General features: G+C 39.9%; 1 protein-coding gene across 5 annotated transcripts in view; it reads right to left on the bottom strand.

The window, feature by feature from the left end:
• The window catches only part of SNCA (synuclein alpha), a 68,489-nt gene extending 46,889 nt beyond the window's left edge, over nucleotides 1-21,600 (bottom strand). Inside the window, exons 1-5 of one of the 5 annotated variants that reach the window (XM_017831722.1) lie at nucleotides 21,410-21,599; nucleotides 20,910-21,045; nucleotides 19,497-19,642; nucleotides 13,339-13,380; nucleotides 5,842-5,987 (exon numbers count right to left, since the gene is read on the bottom strand). In XM_017831722.1, the coding sequence (XP_017687211.1) occupies nucleotides 5,842-5,987; nucleotides 13,339-13,380; nucleotides 19,497-19,617 (309 nt within the window). In that variant the 5' untranslated portion in view covers nucleotides 19,618-19,642; nucleotides 20,910-21,045; nucleotides 21,410-21,599. Of the gene's footprint in view, nucleotides 1-5,841; nucleotides 5,988-13,338; nucleotides 13,381-19,496; nucleotides 19,643-20,909; nucleotides 21,046-21,251; nucleotides 21,338-21,409 lie in introns of those variants that run through there. The other 4 variants (XM_017831723.1, XM_017831721.1, XM_017831724.1 and 1 more) reach the window with 4 other exon arrangements.
• Between the last annotated feature and the right edge of the window lie 1,760 nt (nucleotides 21,601-23,360).

A 23,360-nucleotide genomic window follows, 5' to 3' on the forward strand; every position in this document is an offset into this window, starting at 1 on the left:
GCAGCCTGCTCGCTCTACAGTGTCTACAGAAAAGCATCAGCTCCAGAAGTTAATTGGGTGGAGGTTATTTCTGCATTTGGCACATCAAAAGCTTATTGAAGTTTCTTTGCTTAATTCAAGGCTAGGCTTGATGTTTTGCTCATACTAAGTGCTATCAGAGATGAATAAACTGCTTACTCCAACTAAAGAACAACAGTTTAAGTCTCATGTAACTTGCATGTACTATTCTGCTTTTAGTTAGGGTCTGTTTACCTTTTGGGACATAGCTGGCAAATAGCATAAAATATAATGCAAAGCTGGAAAAAAATCCCTAGTTCCCTTTTGAATAAGGAAATTGGATATCTCTGCTCCCTAACTTTTCCTTTTTTGTTTTTCAGATAAGCTTTTCAAGATTAATTGATTCATCTACAGACTGGAAAGAAGATGAGAAGCAGTGATCCTTCAACAGTCACGCATCCTGTACAGTATACTGAATGTAAAGATGGTCAGAAAACCAGGGGATACTCATATTCTGTCAAAATACATGGTTCCACCTAAATCCAAATTTTGTCATGTCTGGAATCTTATTTACAAAAAAAAAGTACGTTAAAAAATTAGACATAAAAGTTTCAAAAATTTTCATGTGACATGTCAGTATTATGGCACAGCAGGAAATAAAATAATACACTAAATAGATCTCAGAGGATAGAAAGAGACTAAATGAGAAAATGCCTGTTGGAGCTTTTTCATCTATCAAGCCAGACATTTATATTGTACGCAGTAGCAAGGAGAACACTAAAACAGCACTGGGGACTCCAATGTTGGTATTCAAATTTCTGTGATTGATACCCAAGATAACTTCAGTAAAAGTCAAATGCCAATCCTAAGTTTGTGGTTATTTCTCCATAAGACTTCTACAGAAAGGTTTCTAAACTGATCTAAAATTCAAAATATAATGTGCAAAACTTTAAAGATTTCATATTCAACTTTTTGGGTTTTTAAACTACAGGTGGTAATCAAAACCTCTTCGGGAACACGGGAGGTAATCAAAACTTCTTTGGGAACACAGGAATCTTAGTCTGGAATAAGGCAAAACAGAAATCTTTGAAAGAAGAGGTTTCACTTGCACTTAAAAACAACGGTGTTTAATACAAAAAGAAACCTTCATTCTGCCACTGAAAGACAAATTTTCAGAGACACTTGCAGGGTTTGCTTTCCTTCTACTAATAAGATTTCCCAAATGAACAAATAATAGCTGGCTGGAGTACACTATGGTGCTTGGTGTCTTAATCAAAAGGGAGTCGCTCTCCTCTCATCAAAATTAAAGGGCGTTTCATCATGTCTTTATTCTGATGGAGCTTCCCTGTAAAAAGGATGAAGAAGGCTCGTACATATTTGTATATTTGATTATGGTGATTCCCCAGACTGGATTCACACTGGCTCTAAACAATGGTTAATGGTGCACGGAAAGTTTTGGTCGTTCATAAGAGTAGCTATTCTGGGCAAGAAAATTAATAACACAAGAAATACTCTATGCCTGGGATCCACTGCACTGAATGTTTATGCTATGACAGTGTTCAAATTCTAAGGAGTGCCAGGAAATGCATGGGGGCAGGGAGGGGGAGATACTGCAAACTTGACATTGCTTTCATTCTTCTGTATTAATTTTCACATAAAATGCAATTAGCAAGGGCTCTTAGTTAAGTAATATTCCCTACAGAAGAAAATGCCTAATGCTTAAATTGGCAATCTTGACACTTAAAAGTCTTTTCCTCTGAAAGCTTTGTAATTAAACCAATGAGTTATATTACCTGCTCTGTAAGTATATTACCTACCTACATTACCTGCTACTGTAGTTTTATGTTTGTGTTCACAGTGGTATTTACCATAAACGTGTTAAATTAAGAGACACTAAAAAGAAAAAGGATTTAGCACATATAGATACCAAACATAACCTATACAGATCATATAGATCCCAAATATGTTAAGGACAAGGTCTGCTATTCTATTTACTTTAGTAAATCTACAGCAGATGAAATCTATCTGACTATATATTGACATAGTAGGTAGAGAACTGTGAGGTTTTAGATTGACTGGGGATTTTGGTGCTAGTATAAATAAAATTATTCAACATAGAAATCATAGAATTTACCAACTGTTTTATTTTTAGATGTTAGGGAACCAAATTACATGAATTTAGTGAGGTCAAGAACTTTAATTTGTTAATTACCTATCTGAAAACAATAAACTTCGTAATCTGTGTTTTGTTCTCAGGCAGTATTATACACTACAGTACCCCTCCAGCCTATTTGGGTCCATACATTCATGCTGAGCTGAAAACAGAATATTCAGATTGTAAAATCCTTTGGATTTTACAGCTTTCTTAACTCAGGAAAAAACCATGTTCATCTCTACATTAAACGCAATCATCAATAATTTTCTTTTTTTTTTTTTTTAACTCCATTAATTTAGAAGCACATTCACACTGTACACAGAAATAAAACATGTACAGGCACAGAATAAATGCTTTGTTGTTTATGAAAATACTGCTAGCAGTACACTAGCCCTTTTATAATTAATTCAATCCTACTAACCACCACTGCCCTTGCTGTGTTAAGCAAAGTCTCTGCCACAGCAGAAATCCCCTGGGCAGCCCTCAGATGGGCACTGTCGAGTCATCCCTGTCTCTCACTAGTCTCAGCTGTCACTCTGCACTGCCTGCTTACACCAGCTGCGGGGCAGGTAGGTGACAGTGTGGTGTGACAGCAGCCCTCCAGCCTGGCCTCAGTCGGATGGTTAAGCCTCTGCTTCATGCTCCAAAGCACTCCAATATTAAAGGCTGCACTAGGTAAGCTTGGACAAACTTCTCAAGAAAGGATTTTTCCAAGAAGTTGCTTAGTATTTCCTTTAGGTAAGCAATGTCGTATCCACGGGTAAAGAAAATTACAAGTGTTTTCAACTGGTTGAAAGTCAAAACCAGACTTCCATCATGGTACAAGAAAAATGCCAGTCACCACACAAGACTGCAAGCTTTCACACAGCCAAGCAGATCAACTAGTAGCAGATCCCAGCAATGACATCAGTTCAGGGGGCTTCCAGAAACATGTTTTGAAGCAGCTAATCCCTGCAAGGAGCAGGGAGCTGGACTTGATGATAATTTAGGAGTCCCTTTCAACTTGAGATGTTCTATGATTCTGTATTTATTTCACAGTCCTTGATTCTGTAATTGATGGCAAATATGCAAACCTCTTCACTTGCATGGAGGTTGAGTTTACAGCAGTTCACAGAATAACTCAGATTGGAAGGGACCTCAGGAGACCACTATTTATTACATTCAGTTGGAGGATTTGGATTAGATTACGTGGGTTCATGTGAATTGGAAGAAATAATTTGTCACAAGTTTAGAAGCTAACTAAAAATAACATATTATTGGCTAATGCCTTCTGTGGAAAAACAGTCTGCAATTATGGTTCTATCTGCTTTCAATGATATGCTGCATTTGCAATTCCCTGTTCAATCAAATGGCTTACCCTGTGTAAGCAAGCAAAGTGTTCATCTTGCACATGATATACACAGCCATTTGCTTTATATGGAGTTTATAAACTCCAAGTAGATGTCCCTAGGAAGAATAACCTTCCAAAAGCATTTGGCTAGCCACACTGAAGCTAGGGAATGAGTTTGCTATTGCTAATCATGGTCTTATTCCTAGTTTAGAGTAGACTAGATATATCACAGCCTTAAGTCACATAACCTTACAGAGATAAAACACAAAGTTACATTGATACTTTGATTGAATGCTTGGTTGACACCTTCTGTTATTTCAGAAAGACTCTGTTTCCTACAAGAGACCTGTGTCCCACTGGTATTCTGGATGCCCTCAACTGGCCTACCCAACTGTCACTTTACCTGGAAAAGCCCAGCATAAGTCTATCTCATCCCTCTGAGCTGCACAGGAATGCAAAACCACATGATTCAATTTTGATATTAATGATCACTCATCCCTTGCAAAACCAGAAAGAGACAGAGACCTAAGGCAGACCACTAGGAGCCGCAGATACTAATCAGCTACATGGTCATACTGTAGAGATGACTGAGAATCTCAGTCTAAAAATACCGGTATCAAGAATCAAATGAATGGTTTTACATACCTAAAGAACAAAGCACCAGTTCAGAATAATGTTGCTATTTATAGGGCCGTGGAATAATATGCATGTACATTCTGGATGTTCTTTCATTTCACAGATGTGATTTTATTCTGTTAGAGCCATCACGACTTACATTTAAGCTTAACAATATACAGAACATATTTAAATGAAAATCAGAAGACACTTGCTTTATACTTTATAAGGATCTCTATATGTATATTGACATCAAAAATATTAGTTATGCTCAATACTAAAGTAGGTAATAGTGCATTACTACAGTGATGATCCTTATTACACTGAGTTTGAAGAGCTATGAACAGAAATGAGTATTCTCTGTGTAAAACTACAGAAGAGCTTTAGCAGGAACTAAGGGCATAGACTACTGTGGCCATGCCATACTCCTGTATCCCCTGGCAGTTCATTGGATACTCAATTTTGCAAATCTTCAACATAGCTTTTACAAGGGACCATGACCACATAAAAAGCAACATTTCGCCCAAAGCTGAATAAAAAATTACTAAAAAAAACCCAGGAAAACTGCTTTGAAAGAGAATAAAACTGCTTGTGAGATGTTTTCAAGAACAATCCACCACAATGAAATGAATGCCTACTACAATGTAATATCCCTTTTTGCTCCCCATACTAAAGCACCAGTAGGATTTGTCAGATAGATAGGAATACACTTCAATAACAGACAAGGAAAAAACTAAAAGTTTTTAAGGATTCAATTTTAACAGCTTCTCTGGATGCCAATTGGAAATAAAATGCACAATAGAACTTCATGCTAAATCTGTGACACAGTATCTTTATGCAAATACTAAATATTCTTCCTAATCCTATTTTTTCTAAGTCTTAAATGTTCATACAGAAAACAGCACAAAGGGAGGTATTTGTCTCTTCTGGGTTATTTTTGCCTCCAAACAACACTGTACACATTTTGGAAACCATTGCTCCCACCAGTTGGGGTCACTTTTCACCTAGTGTAAGTGGAAGAACATAATCACAGTGTATCAGCAACAAAAATGTAGTAACACTTCATATTGTGCAAATACTTATGTTCACCTTGGTGCTGGAATAAAAACACCTACAGAGTGCTTTACAGGATGAGCTAGAGAAAATTTAATCTGAAGAGTTCAGAATACTTGGAGGCATTTTTGAGATAGTGTCACTGTATTAATGGAAGATAGAGACTCTCCAGCTAGATCTTGACTTTAGATGTAATATGTCTAACCAGTCAGTGGATTGGTACACAAAATTGTACCAATCTTAAGCTACAGTGGACACAAATTGTGCTGTTAAACCTGAGATTTGCTGTTTGACCTTTCAGCACTAGCAGGTTGCTTTTTAATCCTGAGTTATTGGGAAAAACAGTTACCTTTTCATTTAACTAAACAGTTATTCTACAGTGGCTGGCCTCCACTAGAGGCTGCTGAGTTCAGAATCATCACCAGATCACACTTTAAACCATGATACAAATTTGCTAAGACATTTCAGAATAGTAAAGTTTCATGCCTAATCCTATTCAAGTTCCCAAATTCTTCAAATCACTCAAACTACAAGCTATAAACAGCAGACATTTTTTTTGCTGTTCATTTGTTTAGCCTAACACAAATGATCCACTGGCAGACAGAAAAGAAAACACTCCACCTGCCCCTCAGTTCATGGAGACCACTCATTGCTCACTTCTTCATCTGGAAAAGACTGTAAATAAACAAACCTGTTTGGCAAACTGATCCTTCTTCACCAAGCCAGTGGCTGCAGCGATGTTCCCTGCTCCTTCCACTGTCTTCTGGGCCACCGCTGTCACTCCTGTCACCACAGCTCCCCCAACATTGGACACTTGCTCTTTGGTCTTCTCAGCCACTGAGGAGAAACAGATGATGGAAAAACACATTAGGACTCTGGGAGCTGTAAGGTTTTCAGAGAATTTTATTTATCACTGGCAGTCCAACATGAAAAGCCATAAGGCCATTACATTTTCTGTACCCCAAGAGGATCTTAAGAAATTAAACTATCCAACTGATAACACTGGAGCAGCAGAGGTAAAAATAACCCTTATTTTTGGCTCAATATCTTTCATGTGAAAGATATTTGACATTTTCATTCATGTCTAGCTGTACTTTAGGGAAGAAAAGTCATTATTTAAGGGCCCTTATTATGTTCAACTCACTGTGTCACATATGCCAGTTTGATAATCCATTCCAGTTAGTCCACCAAACACTTGCTACACGGTACAGGGCATGGAAGACAAGATTTCTTTCATTAGGCTCAAAAGCATTGATTATTGTTTTTATTTTCATTTTTTAGAATATAGTTAATTAAAAAGCAGATCTACCAATGCTCAACCAGAGAATTTCAAATACAACCTTTTATTAGACTCTCTAGAGATTTTTACCCTGATGCTGATACATAAAATAGTAATCTACAAAAAGATTGAATGCCAAAGATGCCAAAGCAAACTCGATTAATAGCTAACTTCCAAGCTCCAGGGAAACAATAACTCATTTTGCCTACATATACATCAGCAGTTGCCATTCTACCTTTCAGAATATCACTGGATTCTTTCTGCTCATTCATTCCCAAGGGCTCTTTCTGACAGCAGCTTGAACTAAGAAAAGGAATGGAATGACTTCATGCCTTAAAGTTATGCAGCCAGATTTTCAGAAAAAAACACATTTACTCATCTAAACAAGGGACTGTTCTTCAAAAACACCCATATATTTTTGCAATTCTAACTAATCCTATATTTTCCTCCAAGATAAATTCCCTCTGATCCATAAAATGTATTCGTAGCTTTATTTGCATCCTTTTTGAGCACAGGATGGATTCTGCTTAGCAGTTAGGCCACCCTTTTTGAGTCTTTTTTTGGGGAAGCACATGCAAAAAAATTAGACTTTCTGTGGATAAATTACATTTCTTTAATTTCTTGCATAAAGAGTATCAGCCGTCCATATCGCAGGGCAGGCAGAATACACTGCCATGATTGACATTAAAAACAACAATTAGGAAAAAGCTAGAAAGGTAAACAATACAATTTTTATTAAAGACCCAAATAATAAATATCTGCTGACTGAAAAAGGATGCTGATAATTTAATGCTCATTCTAAGTGAAAGGGAAAAGTTAGGAACCAAATGAGTATTATCTCTGCTATGGCCAGGAGATTTCATTACAGAGCAGGACGGCAACAGACTATACATCGTCTGAAACTAGAAACAGAGAAAGTCTGTTCCATAACCATACATGCTAATGAGATTAAAAACTTCTCAAGAAATTTTATTGCATACATCCACTACTCTACTACCATGTTTTTTTCCAGAAAAAAAATAAAAAATCAAAAGTGGTTTTTGCTGTAAAGCAAATGTTGCCCTCAGGGAAGGTTTGACTTAATGCTAATAAGTGGAAAAAGACATTTGTTAAGATGCCCCACTTGATTATTACCAGCTACAGACTACAAAAAGCTCTGGATTCTACACGTAACTAGTTTTTGTAAACACGTATCTTAAAGTGTGTCCTAGTGACACAGTGTATCTTGCAAAGAATGTTAAGACCTGATCGTACATGGAGTCTTGCAGAAACAAGCTGAGAAACATTATGAGACAGAAACTCTCTATTGCTTCCAATATTAATTCAAATAGCAAAAAGAAACCTCAAACAGAGATGTTAGAGTGGCATCTTGCAGAAGTAGATTTAAAAATTCTATTCTCAATATATATATATATATATACATATATATAAAAAAAAAAAAAAAAAAAAAAGATGTGTTTTGGGTACATATTAGTATTGCTTTTCAATTTTCCTCTGTCTCATTAATTTTTTGGGAGACATCCTGGGCTGCATCAAAAACGTAACCAGCAGGTCAAGGGAGGTGATTCTGCCCCTCTTGTGATATCCCACATGGAGCGCTGTGTCCATCCCTAGGGCTCTGACACAGGAAGGACATAGACCTGTTGGACAGAGTCCAGAGGAGGGCCACAAAGATGATCAGAGAGATGGAGCACCTCTCCTATAAGGAAAGGCTGAGAAAATTGGAATTGTTCAGCTTGGAAAAGAGAAGGCTCTAGGAAGACCTTGTAGGAGCATTCCAGCACCTAAAGGGAGCCTACAAGAAAGATGGAGAGGGACTTTTTACAAGGGCATGCAGTGATAGGACAAGAGGGAGTGGCTTCAAACTGAAAGAGAAAGTTCAGATTAGACATAAGGAAGAAATTCTTTACTGTGAAGGTGGTGAGGCACTGGAACAGGTTGCTTAGAGAAGTTGTGGATGCCCCATCTCTGGAAATGTTCAAGGCCAGATTGGATGGAGATATGAACAACCTGGTCTAGTGGAAGGTGTCCCTGCCCACAGCAGGGGGTTGGAACTAAATGATCTTTAAGGTCCCTTCCAAACCAAACCAGTCTATGAGACATTCCATGATTCTATAAATCTAGGCCCTTTCATTCTGTTCATTTTGTTTTCTATGCAAGTGACATACACTGTTTTGAAAACTCTCTTTTCCAAAACATGTTGAATGGCAGAACATATAAAGGACAAATTCAGCAGGCTCAATGCTGACAAAGGATCACAAGCAGACTCGCTCCTTCTGATAAAACGATAAAAGTATGGTTGCACTGTGTTCCTTGCCAGGTCATAATTAGTTTCATTATCTGAAGCTATTAAAAAAACTGCACCTCAAAAGCAAAATACCAAGAAACAGAGTGGAATTGAGAGCACTGTGGATGCTTCAGTAGAAAACACCTAATTCTTGATGCCATTATTAAAGCCATGTTTCTATGCTGTCCTGGCAAGTACAACCACCTACCAAGCACAACTATCCAGTGGCTGGTGTTCCTACTATTAGAATGTTTTGGAAAAGCTCTGCCTGAAGTCTGTTTTCTCCTCTCAGAAACATATTATCCTAGGAAAGGCTTAGTACATGCAAAGTAAAATCAAAAAGAATCAGGCCACTAACACCGTCAATGGCACAACAATAAGATGTTGATAAAAGTAGTAACAAAAGAGGTATATTTAAGATTGCTTCTATTTCAGACTGTTTTGTGATTTAACCCCATCTGGCAACTAAGCACCACACAGCTGCTCATTCACTGCCACTCCCAGCAGGACAGGGGAAAAGAGAATTGAAAGGGTAAAAGTAAGAAAACTTGTGGGCCGAGATAAGTACAGTTTAATTGAAATACTATAACTTGAACAAATTGTAATAAAAAGGAAAATAACAGAGAGAGAGAGATGAAGCCCAAGAAACACAAATGATGCAAATTAAAACAATTGCTCACCACCAAGCAACTAATGCTCAGCCAGACCCCGAGCAGCTGCCCCCCACCAACCTTACCCCTAGTTTTATTGTTGAGCATGATGCCACACAGTGTAGAATATCCCTCTTGTCAATTGGGGCCAGCTGTCCTGGCTGTGTCTCCTCCCAGCTCCTCGTGCACCCCACCCTGGTGGTGGGGTGAGGTGAAAAGCAGAAAAAGCCTTGACACTGTGTAAGCACTGCTCAACAGTAACTAAAACATCCCCATGTTATCAAGACTATCACTGTTTCCAGCACAAATCCAAACCAGCTCCATACCAGCCACTATGAAGAAAACTAACTCTACCTCAGCCAAAACCCGCACAGACATAGCATGAGAAAGCTGACATGGGAGTTACCACGAAAGATCTCTCATACACCGCTTCAGAAATCAGAGCACCCAAACATCATCGAAGTCACCAGAGTGACTCTGATAATTAGCTCCAGCCTGGTGACCATCCAGCTCTGAAACCCCAGTGACAGGAGAAGAAAAACCAAAATAGGTTTCCAGTCTCACATATTTTATTGCCTTCATTAAGTAGTAAGCAGGGGAAAGCATTAACTATGCAGAAACAAATCAGTTCAGAATGTAGGGGGTTGATTCCAACTAATTAAATTAATCTGAATACCAGGTTGTTTAATGATCTTAAACCCTTAAGTCTTTGTAGGATTGATACATGCTTTGCATCACAGTGTTGAGAAACAGGGTAAATCAGCTTCTGCGGAGCTCTGCTGTGCTCTGGCCTGATTACTTCTGTCTATGCAGAGACTGTCCATTCCATTAAATGACCCTGGGACGATGTACAACGACCATCTCGAGGTTAACTTTGAATTTGAAGTTCAAATACTTACTACAGCACAGTGCAAAAAATATTAGCATTGAAGTTTTCTTTTTCCTACTTATTATAGGCACCTGGGTAACATACAATATCATTGTGAAACCTTTGGCTTAATTCAAAATGATAACTAGTTGCTTTCAACTTTGAACAATAAAAGTAGATGAAAACTACAGGATTTCTCTGAATTTCTTCTTACTGCACTAAATATATTTTTGAATATCTATTTCAGACAATAAGTTAGTCTTAAGTACTTGAAGAATTCATTTACAAAGATGCCATAAATACATTGGTGGTCCTTTAATTTATGCAATTTTTCTGTAAGATACCCGATGGAGTTAAAATAAACACAGCAGGAATGTGTTAACTGTGTTAAGAAAAACAAGAATGATTGGATAAAATAATTCAGCAAAATGCTTGACTATGGTTCATAACTTGATATTGTGTCTTCACTCACTTTCAGGAAACAGACACATGGTTGAAGAACCAAGGGCTTTTTCTCCCTGATCTGTTTACAAATAGTGCTTTATTTTGAATATCAGAAGATGAACTGTAAATATTTTATCTTTAATACTGTTCATTTCTGGACATTTATCCCTGGGAGATAAGCAAGGTAGATGAATTATGCATTTATAGTCAAAGGCCAGTAGACATGTTAATTAGGAAGGCAATTCTAAACACAAGCAAACACCCCATAAAACCAATAAGCAAAGCTGCTTCATCTTCAGAAGTTCTGAGAAAGGGTGACTTCACAAATAACACTCTCACCATATTCCTGTGAAGCACAGCCTAGGATCCTCATTTCACAGTGTCTTTATGCCACTAAACCTGGTACAATCAGGTCACATTTAAAGCAAGAAACATCTCAGTCAAGAATGTCTGGGTTTGGAAAGTAATTGACCAAAGAGTATTTAGTTTTATAGCACTTTGAGGTGTGTCAGCTCACAGTTATCTCACCAGCACAGGGTTTTAAACCACTAACTATTCAAAAATAGCAAAACTAGCAAGCTTTTGGAACTCAGACAATAAGAAAGTACTAACTGCACAATTTTGAACACACTTGTTTTGATCTGTGATTCTAGTTTGGATTTGACTGTCTCCAACCTCTCAAACCTTTTTTATTTACATAATAAAATATTTATTTCACCTGATGCACTGGGGAGTTAATATGCTAAGATGACCAGAACTTGTGAACTCCCAGTCCTATGAAAAGAGACAAGTAGGTCTTTACAAGTGTCTTAAAGGGCAGTTTTGTTATATCAACCTTAATAGCATTGATTTAAAGGGATTTGATTTCTACAGCAACTTCACTGGCATTTCTCAGTGTCTTCATGTTATACCTCCTAGCATGACTACACTGAACACGAATCTGTTTTCATCTACCTTCTCTGCTGGCCAGAACAACTCTTTATAGACTTACAATTAGTTTTTATTCTTAAAATATGACCCAAGAAATTTCTCTGTTCTTATAGTACCAAGTCCATACTGTTTCATTTTGGATAATGTGCTCTCTAGATTCTGCCTGAAGTCTCCTCACAGTCATATTTCAACCTGAAATTCAACCCCTACTCATTTTCCATTTCCATTCAACAGCCAAACTCATCTCAAACAGTTGAACAGGCCAGAAGGAAGCAAACTGTGGCACAAACCCCATTACTCCCAAGCTTTCAGTGTTTCACTTTGTGACACCCATTTCATAAAGTGCATGAGGAACAACCACTGTTTTGCCTAAAATTGACAGTAACTTTCCCAAATTTTCTGTTCACAGGCACAGCACGTAACAGATGTGTTCTCCTTATGTTTGGCTTTAGAGTCTGTTTTGTTCTTTCCAGAATAAAATTTACCATCTTTTCAAACCTGTCAAAAATTCTATTCATTTACTTAAAATTTCCTGTCTCACTACACATATTGCAATCAGATAAAGAAAGATACTCACAGCGTTTGAGATCAGTAGTTTCTTCTGGGAGATGGGAAAGAAGTCCCCCACTGAGCTAGTCTACTTGAGTCCTATTGCTTCAGCACGTTTCATCCATGTGCAAATGCCCTTGACTTGGATTCTACCACAGCCCAGCTTGGTGTACATCACCTCTATTAACTTGCTTGCAACTGTTGTCAGTTGTTGTTCCCACATCTGTGATGATATTAGATATATGGGCCTCAAATCTCATTCTACTGCAATCCTCTACTGGTTAAAGTAACGATCCCTTTGACTATTTCTCTTAATTGAGGTCTAACAGGCTGAGATTTCAAACCTCATAACAACAGCACGCATGCTTAGCCAGAGGCTCAACTCTGAAGGACTATCATAGATGTTCTCTTCAGTTTTGTTACTAGAAATACTCTTGACTGACTTTTCAATTGTTTATATGGGCTGTGATATTAAGTACTGACATTTTTATGTACCATTGTTTATCTTTGGCACTGGCTTATGTGAGCACACGTGAATGATACATTGGCTGTACACTAAGAACAAAAATCCTTTTCTAGTACCTTATTTGTTTTCTCATTTCTTTGGGGAAAAACAAATTAATATTCTTGAGCATGCATTTTCTTCACATCTCCAGATGCCTCATTTCTACAGCAGAAAATTACACATTCTATTCAGTGCACTATGGTCAGCTAAGGTTTTCCTGCACTCTGTAGATATCAAAGACTTCCATTCATTTTGCTCCTTAAAACAAATTATTTGTTACTGGTTTCAGTTCATACTTAAAACGATTCCTGCAAATCAATTTAAAATGCAAATTTACTCCTTTTTTGGTGTAGAAATGCTATTGTGAACATACATGCCTGGCATTAATTCCAAAATCTGAAAGTACTCTTGCTAGTGAGAGATTAGGTACTTCTAAAAAACATCTCAAAACACTCATAACTGTGACAAATTCAAATCATTCGATCAAAGCTCTGAAATTTGTTTCTTTCCTATAAGCCATTTCTCTTCAGTCATCCCACCCAACCAGCTCTCTCAATTTTCCTATATTTTTCTATTTTTTGTAAATTGTAGTGCTCTCAAAAAGAATTTTTAACAGCTAAATGGTTGATTAATCAAATGTAGAGAAGAAGTTGAAATTGAGAGATAATTGTCTTACCTGTTGTGACACCATGAACAACTCCCTCTTTGGTCCTGGAACCTAAAAAAAGAACAGTATTTGGTTGAAAGTGTATATTCTTAAGTACTGGTAAAGACTAGGCAGATGATAAAGAGGGATTAATATATAGATTACATACAGTTGCATACAGTATTTTCTAAGGTTATTAAAAGAAATTAAAGAGGAATTTAATCTAAGGGAAAAGGTAAAACCATCAGTAAAGAACAACTGCATGGATATATATTGACTGTGGAAAGGTGAGTAACAGTGGAAACACTTCTGCAGTTTATTTCTTGTACATACTCATTTCCTTGCCATTTTCCTAACAGCCGTATTAAGCCTCTCAGTTTGCAAACTCACATGCATGACCTTGCACAGAAGCCATGTTAATGTTGACATCCTAAGGAGGCTCTTGCATGCATTTGGAGAAGATCAGAGCCACAGTTCCCAGAAGATCCTTACAATTTCATTTTACACCACTTGGCCAGATCTCAGTTCGCAGGGGTTGACAACCACTACTGAACTACAGAAAGACCTAGAGGTTAAAATCATGGGGAGCTGGTAGTGCTAGCCAGATTTAGACATAAATTAATACAAAAGAGAAACTTTAAATGGTAGATAGGATTTAAATATGAAAAAGCCACTGAAATCAAACTCAAGGTCTTTTGCATCTGGTGTCCTCGTTGTCACAGGCACATGTGACAGCTCATACATGATTTGCAGGCAGCAACCTAGAACTTGTACTAGATTGAGTCATAACAAAAGACCTGTGAAAGCAATGTAATTGTCATCCTGAAGACCAAACCGATTTTTGGAACAGCTATGTAAAAAAGATCATAACTCTTTACCATGATGCATCAAAGGAACAACTGCTTGTGTTTTCAACAGGAGGAGAAACAAATTAGCACATACCGCTGTTCAAAATCTACCTCCATGCCTTTTCCCCTACCAGACCTCTACTTGTCCTTGTGAGGTTTTAGAATTTGGCTACATTTCAGGGATTAGTATCCATCTGTGGACTATGACACTTAACAATGTGCAATTAAGTATTACAATGACAGAGTTTATGGCTCCTAGTTAATCATCTTACTTAGTCTGCTAGAGATAGGATGACTTTTCTTTATTAGCAACACAGAATTACCTTATTTGTAATTCAATTTTTTGTCTCTGTCATTCAGTATTTGAGACATTATAATTTATACTTCTGACTTTACACTTCTAACATAGATACAATTTTATCTTAACCCTATAAAAAACATGTACAAACTGATATAAGTAGAAATATACCAGAGGAAAATGTACGAGCAGAAAAATATTACAAGAAAGAAACTTACTGTTATAATAATACAATTAAACACTGAAATAAAATATAAGTTCATTCATCAACATGTCCTACTGGCTACTAGTGCCAATTTATGGAACTTTAGCCATCTATTCATGACACTATTAGATTGATTACAGCATTGAAATGGCTCTGTTACCCATGAGCAACAGCAAAATAATAATCCACAACAAATAAAAGGGAAAAAATACTGCATCAAGTAAAATGACATATTCCTTCAGCTAGCTAATGATGAGGTTAAACAGCTGAGAAGTATTTTCTCCCTTTATTTTAATTTTCTCTTTAAAAAAAAAGATTTATTTCTCTCACTGAAAATATTTACCATTGAAGAATCATAAATTTCATTAAATGCAAGGTGTTAACGTCTAAAGATCTGTTTTAGGACTTTGGTTCTCAATCTTGTGATACCATGAGACCTGAAAAAGCAGGGCACTGTGAACTCATGCTGGAATTCAAGCCTATGACGGTTTAACTGACTTCTAGAAAGAGACTAAACACCATTGCAGGCTTACAGTGTCTATTGGAATACCTAATATTAAGCATATGCTTTTGAATGCATTGTTAAACCTGGTCAGTATCTCATTCATCTTGTTGAATTTGCAGTCTGCAAGCCAAGCTATTAAAGACATGGAAACCTGTGAATTATCAAGCACTCGGTTCCCTGAGGCCAGTAAGAGATGGATGGTATGACAGAACTCCCTGAGGACCTCTGCAATGCATACAGCTCCAGAGGGATCTGTGTAAGCTGATTCTTACTTCACTTGCCCTGACGTAACACTGCTATAACCACAACTCATAAAGAAATGCTCTGCATTCTCTGCTAGTGGAAGAGAGGCTTTTCTTTAATGAAAACTCGGCTCATAGACCCATACAGAAGAGGGATATGTATAGCCAAATCCATTAATTGGCAAACAACCAGCTAGTTGGTGTTCCAGATCTTACAGCATATGTTAGAGCTCAATACTACTTGCCCCACTACTGCACATTTTTGCATGCAAGTAGCTGTTTCTGCCATCCGAGCTACAACAGCATCTAGAAGTACATTAGGAGCTGCCAGAACAGGCCTATAAATAACAACAGCTTAATTCAGTAGGGTGACTTCTGGCTGGCAATGAAGGAAAGTTGGTCATCCACATTGTATTTGAGAGAAATTAGCTGTCTTTCATTCTGGCATTCCCCAAACATCAATAGTCTTGTTTGTTGTATCCTGCAAAACAAGAGGAATCAGAGTAGGGATAATATAAAGACCAAGAAACCTAACTCTGACCTAAACTACTTAGAAGCAATAGTAGTACATGGTAATGCTTTTTTTCCTAGCTATAGTACACATTTGTGTGAGGCGAGGGAGAAGCCAAAACAGAATTTCTGCCTTTTTGCAATTATAAAAAATACCATAGACTCTCTTCATAATTTATTATCATCACTATCATTATGCCAAGAAGAAGGAGTGTATCAGCAGCTTGGAAATACACTCATTTCTGGACTATTTGAGAGACCAACAGACTATTCACCTTGCTTAATCAGAGTTGGCTTTAGACAGGTAGACCTAAGCCCAAATTAGGGGAAGGAGAAATTAACATCTAAGGAAAATGGTTGCTTCCAAGTCCTGAAGCCCATTATTCCACCAGACAGATCTTGAGTCCCTCAACTACTCTGCTGGCTTTTCTACCATCAAAGGAAAACAAGAAACCTCATGAAAAGAGAGTGCAGCAGAGGAATTTGGATGGTCTTGCCAAATAGGTCATGACTGCACTGTTCTACTCTACGGCCATGTGCCAGCACAGGGAGTAGTAAACAACTCATCTGTTAGCAACCCTGCAGCTGATGAATTATTCCTTTGTTGTGCTAGTGTATGACACACCAAAAATGGACTGGAAACTTCCATTTCTGAGCACTGAACATGCACTGAAGAGTCAATTGAGCAAAATCTTCAGCTCACTGGTAGCACACAAAAAGCTCAGTGGACATCTTGAACACTACATCACCAAGAGCACGCAAATGCATCCTTCTTACTCTCAGTTCCTGGTTTCAAAGCAAGTGGGGGTATTGCCACTCACTTCCTCACTGCTTCACACCAGCAGCTCTTGAAGGATACAGAGAGACCCAGTTTTAAACTTACAGCAAACGCAAGCAGCACAGGACTGCTGAGCCTCAGTCATCCTTTCTAAACAGTGATCAGGCCCTTGTTTAACATCAAGAAAGGTTCTGATGCTGCACTTGTATGAGTCAAGACAGAGCCACCGATTTCAGCTGGCCAATGAAGAAGCCCGTCAGCAGAGGAATTTGGCAGGAAAGAAACCTCAAAAAAACAATACATGAAAGCATAAAAACACATTGTAGACTGTATTGAAAAGTATCTTGAGTACTTAAAAAGAGGATAAAGACAGTGGATTTAGGGAAGAAAAAAGAGACAGGGGAAAAAACAGATCCCCAGTTAATCCTTTACCAGGTAGAATTATGTTATGACCTTTCACATAACAGTTAACAGCAGCCTGGACAGGAAGGTCCAGATGTTTTCCATATTTACTTCAATTCCACTCATTCAAGTGAGAGACCATACCATCTAGGGGATCTGGACCAAAGACTTTGCATCTTCTTAATTCTCCAGCAGTAACTGTAACTGAAGGCTGAATGTTATGAAACTAAAAACCATCAACACGTCCCTCTTAGCCCAGTGCTGTTAGGTTCTTTTTTACAAGATGTCAGGCAGCTTTCACAGTATCATCTGGCTGTGAAACTCAAACCTGAAAACCCAACGATAAAGGGAGGGGGAAATCTTCAGGAGGTCTACTGCATTGTGCTGCTCCTCTCCTCTGCTCTTAAAGGGGTTCCACCACCTTTTGCACTGAAACCATTACCAGCCTACAGAACCAGAGATTATTACACCGGCCTTTGCTAACGCTGCACAGGAGAAGAGCCACCTCTCCTGTGTGCCTGGGAAGTAGACAGAGAAACACTCAGCTCCCAATTTACCCCTGACCCTATGTGATCCTGTTGAAACACCCTGCAGGTATGGACAAGCACACAACTGTACACGAGCTGCCAGAGCTCCTGGAGACAGCTTCCAACCAAAGGCTTTTTTACCTGCACAACAAAGTGTGCATACAGCTCCTTCCTTCTGAAAAGGAGGCATCTGGCACGAGAACGATCATCCACCATTACTACAGTCACATGCACAAGTCCTTATCATGGCTCAGGGTTCTGCTGTCCTCAGTCATTTATTCTTGAAAAAAATAGTAAGCCTGCCCTCCAAAGTTCAACCTCAGCAAAAGCGTCTCTGAAGTCAACAGGAAATCTGTTGCCTTTGGGAGCAGAACTAGGTTCAAATATTATTACGGTTTGGAGAACAGGTCAAACACAAAGATTAATTCAGCACACAATGGAGGTTTCCAATACAAAGAAATCAATGACCCCAGAAGCATGGTCAGCATCACAAGAAAACAAAATAAAAGAAGGCCTGACCCCTGAAAAATGACTCCAACATCAAGCACAATTTATGGTGAGAGAACATCTGTTTTGGTATCTTGAAAATGAGCAGATGCTCATTTTAAAATAGACTCATCTTACAATTAGTGTTCAAAATAATTGCCATCCCTGTTGGCAAGAGCACTGAGCTTTGCTATGGCTCAAAATGAGAGAAGTATATTCCAAATGAGTAGTCCACACTATCTGGAGCAGAAATAATTTCTCAAAAACTGGCACTAGCCTGCAAGGGTGGAGGGAATCCTAAAAAGACACTGGAGTTGCAGCGATCTCAGTGCTCCCATTGAAAAAAAAATGCCTCCAGTTTTCAGCTCTGTTTAACTTCTCTCTGCTATGTGTGCACATCTCCCTTGGCACACACAGCATCCATTACAGAGCTGAACTGCTACAAAATCAGCAAAATAGAAAGGAACTACAGGAAAGGCTATGTTTTCCCCTCCTTTATTTTACGCACTAACTTTATTTGATAAATAAGAGAAACAGATCCATAATTACTTTTTTTTAAAAATAACCACTTACTCCTGTAGTCTTGGCAGGTTATTTTTCTGTGAATTTTTCATGGCAGCATTTGCAAGACAGTCCTCTAAAGCCCAATACTTGCTAAAATGAAGATGACTATCATGCATAAAAGCACCAATCTGGGATTTCAAAAGAATTTTATCCCTGCCTCTATGCAAGACTTTCGTGTCCTAGAATGACACTTAATAACTGCTTTGCAACCTTGGGGTCTACCTGCACTACCCCATTAACTGTAGCTGTTCTTCTTGGAGAAGTCATGGAAATGCTAGGAATTTGCAATAGTAAGTACAAAATATGAAGTTAACTTCAAACGATGAGGACATGACACTTTGCCACACAAAACATTACTGTCAACATGCCAATCAGTCAGCCTGTCTAATCCTCAATTCCTGAATTAACCTCTCAAGTGTCTTCTCTTAAAATCCTATTTAAACTCCACATTCTATAGAACGCTGCCAAATTACGTTCCACTTCAGCTTTTATATTTTTTTAAATTTATTTTTACTGTACCAACTTCTTGAATGGAATAACCAGCCAGTGACCTGTACTGCAAGGCACCTCCCATGATACAACCTCATTCAGTCTGGTGTTACAGATGTGGCTCCACAGAGCAGTGACACGTGGCCAGCACGTGACATAAGAACTAACATTAAAGAACTGGAGCTCAGGAGGCACAACTCTCCTCTTGTTTGTTTTGCAATGGTCTCCTATGAGTGATTAGGGTTTTTTTTTTCAGAATACTAGGTCTGATGAGGATCCAGCTGTGAATGTCTGTGTACACCAACCAGCATTGTGGTCTCCGCTGCCCACCTACCCACATAGAGGACTCCCTCTTTCGTCTTTCCTGCCGCCTCTGCCACACCCTGCTTGGTTTTTTCTGCTGCTGCTACGACTCCCTCCTTTGCCTTGGAAAGTCCTTTCATGAACACATCCATGGCTGAAGACTTTCTTCACACAGCTCTAGAGAAAAAAAAAAAAAAGACAGTACACTTTCAATAAGATTTTTTAAGTCTTTTATCCCAGAAAGGGGAAAAAAAAATTATTCCAACTGAATGGGAACACAATTACTTAAAAATTATATTATTTATACGTCTATATTATGTAGCTATAGGAAACAGAGATCCTGTTTCCAGAGAATCCTAAGAGAGGTTGCCAATAATGCAGTACTGGTTGGAAGATGGATTCACTGATATGAGTCCCTTCCTTGTCTAACAAGGCATCATTCCTTCCAAAGGATGGTTCTGTTCATGTGCTAATTGCAAGATTTAGCCCTGCATTTAATGATACTCCACCTCTAATTCATAGAAAAAAAAACCAACTTAAAAAAACACCAGTAACTTAAAAATCCCCAAACAAACAGACCAACCTGCAAAACAAACCACATTAACTAAAATCCCTCCCGAATGACAAATGTTCACTTGTTGTAGGAAATTGCCATTACAACCCAGAAGGACCGGAGCAAATAGAAAATGCTGCTTTTCCAGTTCAGCATTTTGCACACAGTCCACATCCCTCTTCTGGAAACTGAGCTTTCCTGACTGGGTTCCTTGCATGCGTCAGGACCGAGAAAAGATTTTACTAAAAAGCAGAAGGAAGAACACAGGGTTTTAAAAGCACTGAACTAAAGCCACCAAGTGAGTTCCGTGGCAGCTATGCAGCACAGTGCTACACTGAAACCACTAAAATAGTAATTAAAACCAAAAATTAGTGTCCCTTCAACAAATACATTATCAATATTCCTTTCTCTTCCTCCACCCACACAGACAGAAGTGCTGCCTGTTATCTTTTCTTCTTCGCCAGAGCCTGAGTAGGAGGAATGGATGTCTAGGAAGGCATCTGGGCTGTCGCAGCTTTCTACTAACTCGTGACGAGCGTGTGAAGAAAGGCAGTGTTTGTGCTCCAGCCAAACTGCCTACAGTACCTGTCACCCTGGGGATGGCGAATGGGGGGTGCTTTATACAGAGAGACGGGGCGGAGGCAGGACCCAGCCCGCGGGACCCTCCGACTCCTCCATCGAGGGTGTCCCCAAACCCGCACCCAGGGCAGCACCGCGACCACAGGTGCGGGGGCACCTGGGGACCGCGGGCGTGCGGCACCGGGGTGTGTCACACAGCACACAGGCACCTGCAGAGGGAGGGAGGGAGGGAGAGAGCAGGGCGCCGTGCCCATACAGATGTGCAAACATACATATACATACGTCCATACATACACATAGAGAGGCACCTACCGAGCAGGGCAGGGCGGCGCGACCGTGTGGGCACCCACGGGCTCCCGCGGACACGCCGTCGGCACAAGGCGGCCACGGCGCCCGGCTTCTCCTCCCTCCCCCGTGCCCACACGAGGACGTTCAACAGGAAATTTATCTGTATAGAGAGAGAGATAGATAGACAGACAGACAGATAGATAGACAGATGGATAGAGAGATGGATAGATGGATAGATAGATGGATAGAGAGATGGACTGATGGATAATAGATGGATAGATGGATGGATAGACGGTTGGATAGACGGATAGACACAGACAGATAGATATTACATATACAGATATAATTATAGCTATATATTCATACCCACATACGCGCATCCCGCACGGCTCCACAGACACAGCTCAGTCCCGGCAGCACCGACGCGCAGCGGAGCCGCTCCCCCCACGCCCGAGCGCCCCCGCGCCCCCGACCCCATCTCCGCCCCCGGGGCCGGCGGCCGCCCCGCCCTGTCCCGCACTCACCGCCGGGATCCTCCGCCACCGGCGACCGACCCGACCCGTTCCGAGCAGGCGAGGGGCGGCGGGGGGAACGGGCAGGCGACGGGCGAGACGCGGAGCGGCCCGAGGGGAGCTGCCCCTGCTCAGAACATCCCGAGGCGGGGGGTCGGGCCGGCGCTGCTGGCACCACCCCCGGCAGCAGCCCCGCAGGCGACGAGTGCCGGGGAGAGGCGAGGGCGGGGGGCGGGAGGATGCGCCGCGGGAGAGAGGGAGGAGGAAGGGAGGGGCGGAGGCGCGGAGACACCTACTGCGCTCCTTCCCGGCCCACCCGCTGCCAGGGTGTGCGCGGAGGAGCTGCACCCCCCGCCCAGCCTCCTACGCCCACCCGCTCACATCCTCCGCGGCGGTGAGGTGAGAGGCGTGATCAGCTGGGAACACTTGTTCCATCGGCGCAGATGAGGAGAGGTAAAAGGCAGACCAGGCGATTTGGACCCCCCCTGGGACTCCGGACACCCACCACTCGTTCCAAAGGCTGGACGACCACATCTTAGGAGAAGTGTAAGGAAGCTGTTGATGGTGACTGCAGTACCCCCTGTTTCACCTCACCAAAGCCATAGAAAATCTCCCCAAGCATCTAGTTGCTTTTTCATCTACTTCCAGATCTTTGACCCTAAATGACTGCAGTTCAGTGTGACTGTCCTCACAAGATCCATGAGCCTAGCTCATTTTTAAGCATGGGAGGTGTTGGTCTTACAAGTGTAATTTGAGCCTATTGTAGACACACAAAAATTTTCATCCCAGGTGGAGACCAGTACGGCAAGACTTGACTGACCCCTATACCTCTACTGGCATTCTCCACCACACACTCCATGTCCACTGCCACTCAAATCTTAAACTGATGCATAGAAGTCACTTTCTCCCCAGAAAGGGAAAGCTATCAAACTTCTCTATTTTAGTAACAGAATTTAGGCATGAAAAGCCAAGACCAGTAGGAGACAAGGCACTAGAACAGATGGACCTTCAGCTTCAGTACATCAATTCAAATCCTGCAAGACCTACAGAAACAGTTTGGGTTTTACTGCACTCTGAAAGGAGAACATGGTATAGGAGAGATACAAGGCTGTGAGCTGCAAAGAGCATCTTTCATCCATCATCCTGTGCAGACTGCTCATGCATCCCTGGTTTTATTTTCATTCTGAACACGAAGTGTAGAGTCTTCCTCTTGTCAGGTTTCTTCATAAGCCTTAATATTTCTGTACTGTTTGATCAACTTTCTTTTGCTTCATTCCACTAGTAGTTTTAATCAACCAAGCATTAAACAACAGATTTTATTTCTTTGTCTAAGAATGTGCAGAGTGACAATATAAATCATTCCCTCACAGTTCTGCTCTCAAGAAAACCTTAAAAAAAAAATTACATAAGGTAACTCATCTCGTTCATCTCGTGTAGCATATTCATAGTTTGCAGTGCAAGAACTAGGTATGGTACTATTTTCTCCCAATTTGGGGAGAGGAAAACAGGTACAGTTTCAGGCAGTAAATAAAATTTAATCAAAATCATATTCTTTCCACATTTTGTTAACTGGCTTAGCAATTTAGATATGCAAACTAGCTCACTGAAAGCCATTCCTTCAGCCACTTTTTGCTACCCTGGCCGGTAAACATAGACCCCAAATTAGAATTAAAGTGAATATTGCACTCCTTATGTAAGTATTATCTTCCAGATTTAAAGATGACTTTTGTTTTTCTGGCATGCAAGTGACTGTGAGCATGAAATGTTGCTTTTTATTATGCTGATATAAATCTGGATAGACTAATAGTATTTAATTATATTAACAATAACAGAGAATCCAGTATGATAAATGACCTCGTACATTTATGGCTCTACTACCAAAACTTTACGAAAAAGAGCTCAGATGTTTGCAACTCCCAGCTTTTCCAAGGATTCTTTTTTTTGCCTTATGTTTATCAAAGGC

Source organism: Lepidothrix coronata, unplaced genomic scaffold (assembly GCF_001604755.1).
Source record: "Lepidothrix coronata isolate B3197 unplaced genomic scaffold, Lepidothrix_coronata-1.0 Scaffold195, whole genome shotgun sequence".
Lineage (NCBI taxonomy): Eukaryota > Metazoa > Chordata > Aves > Passeriformes > Pipridae > Lepidothrix > Lepidothrix coronata.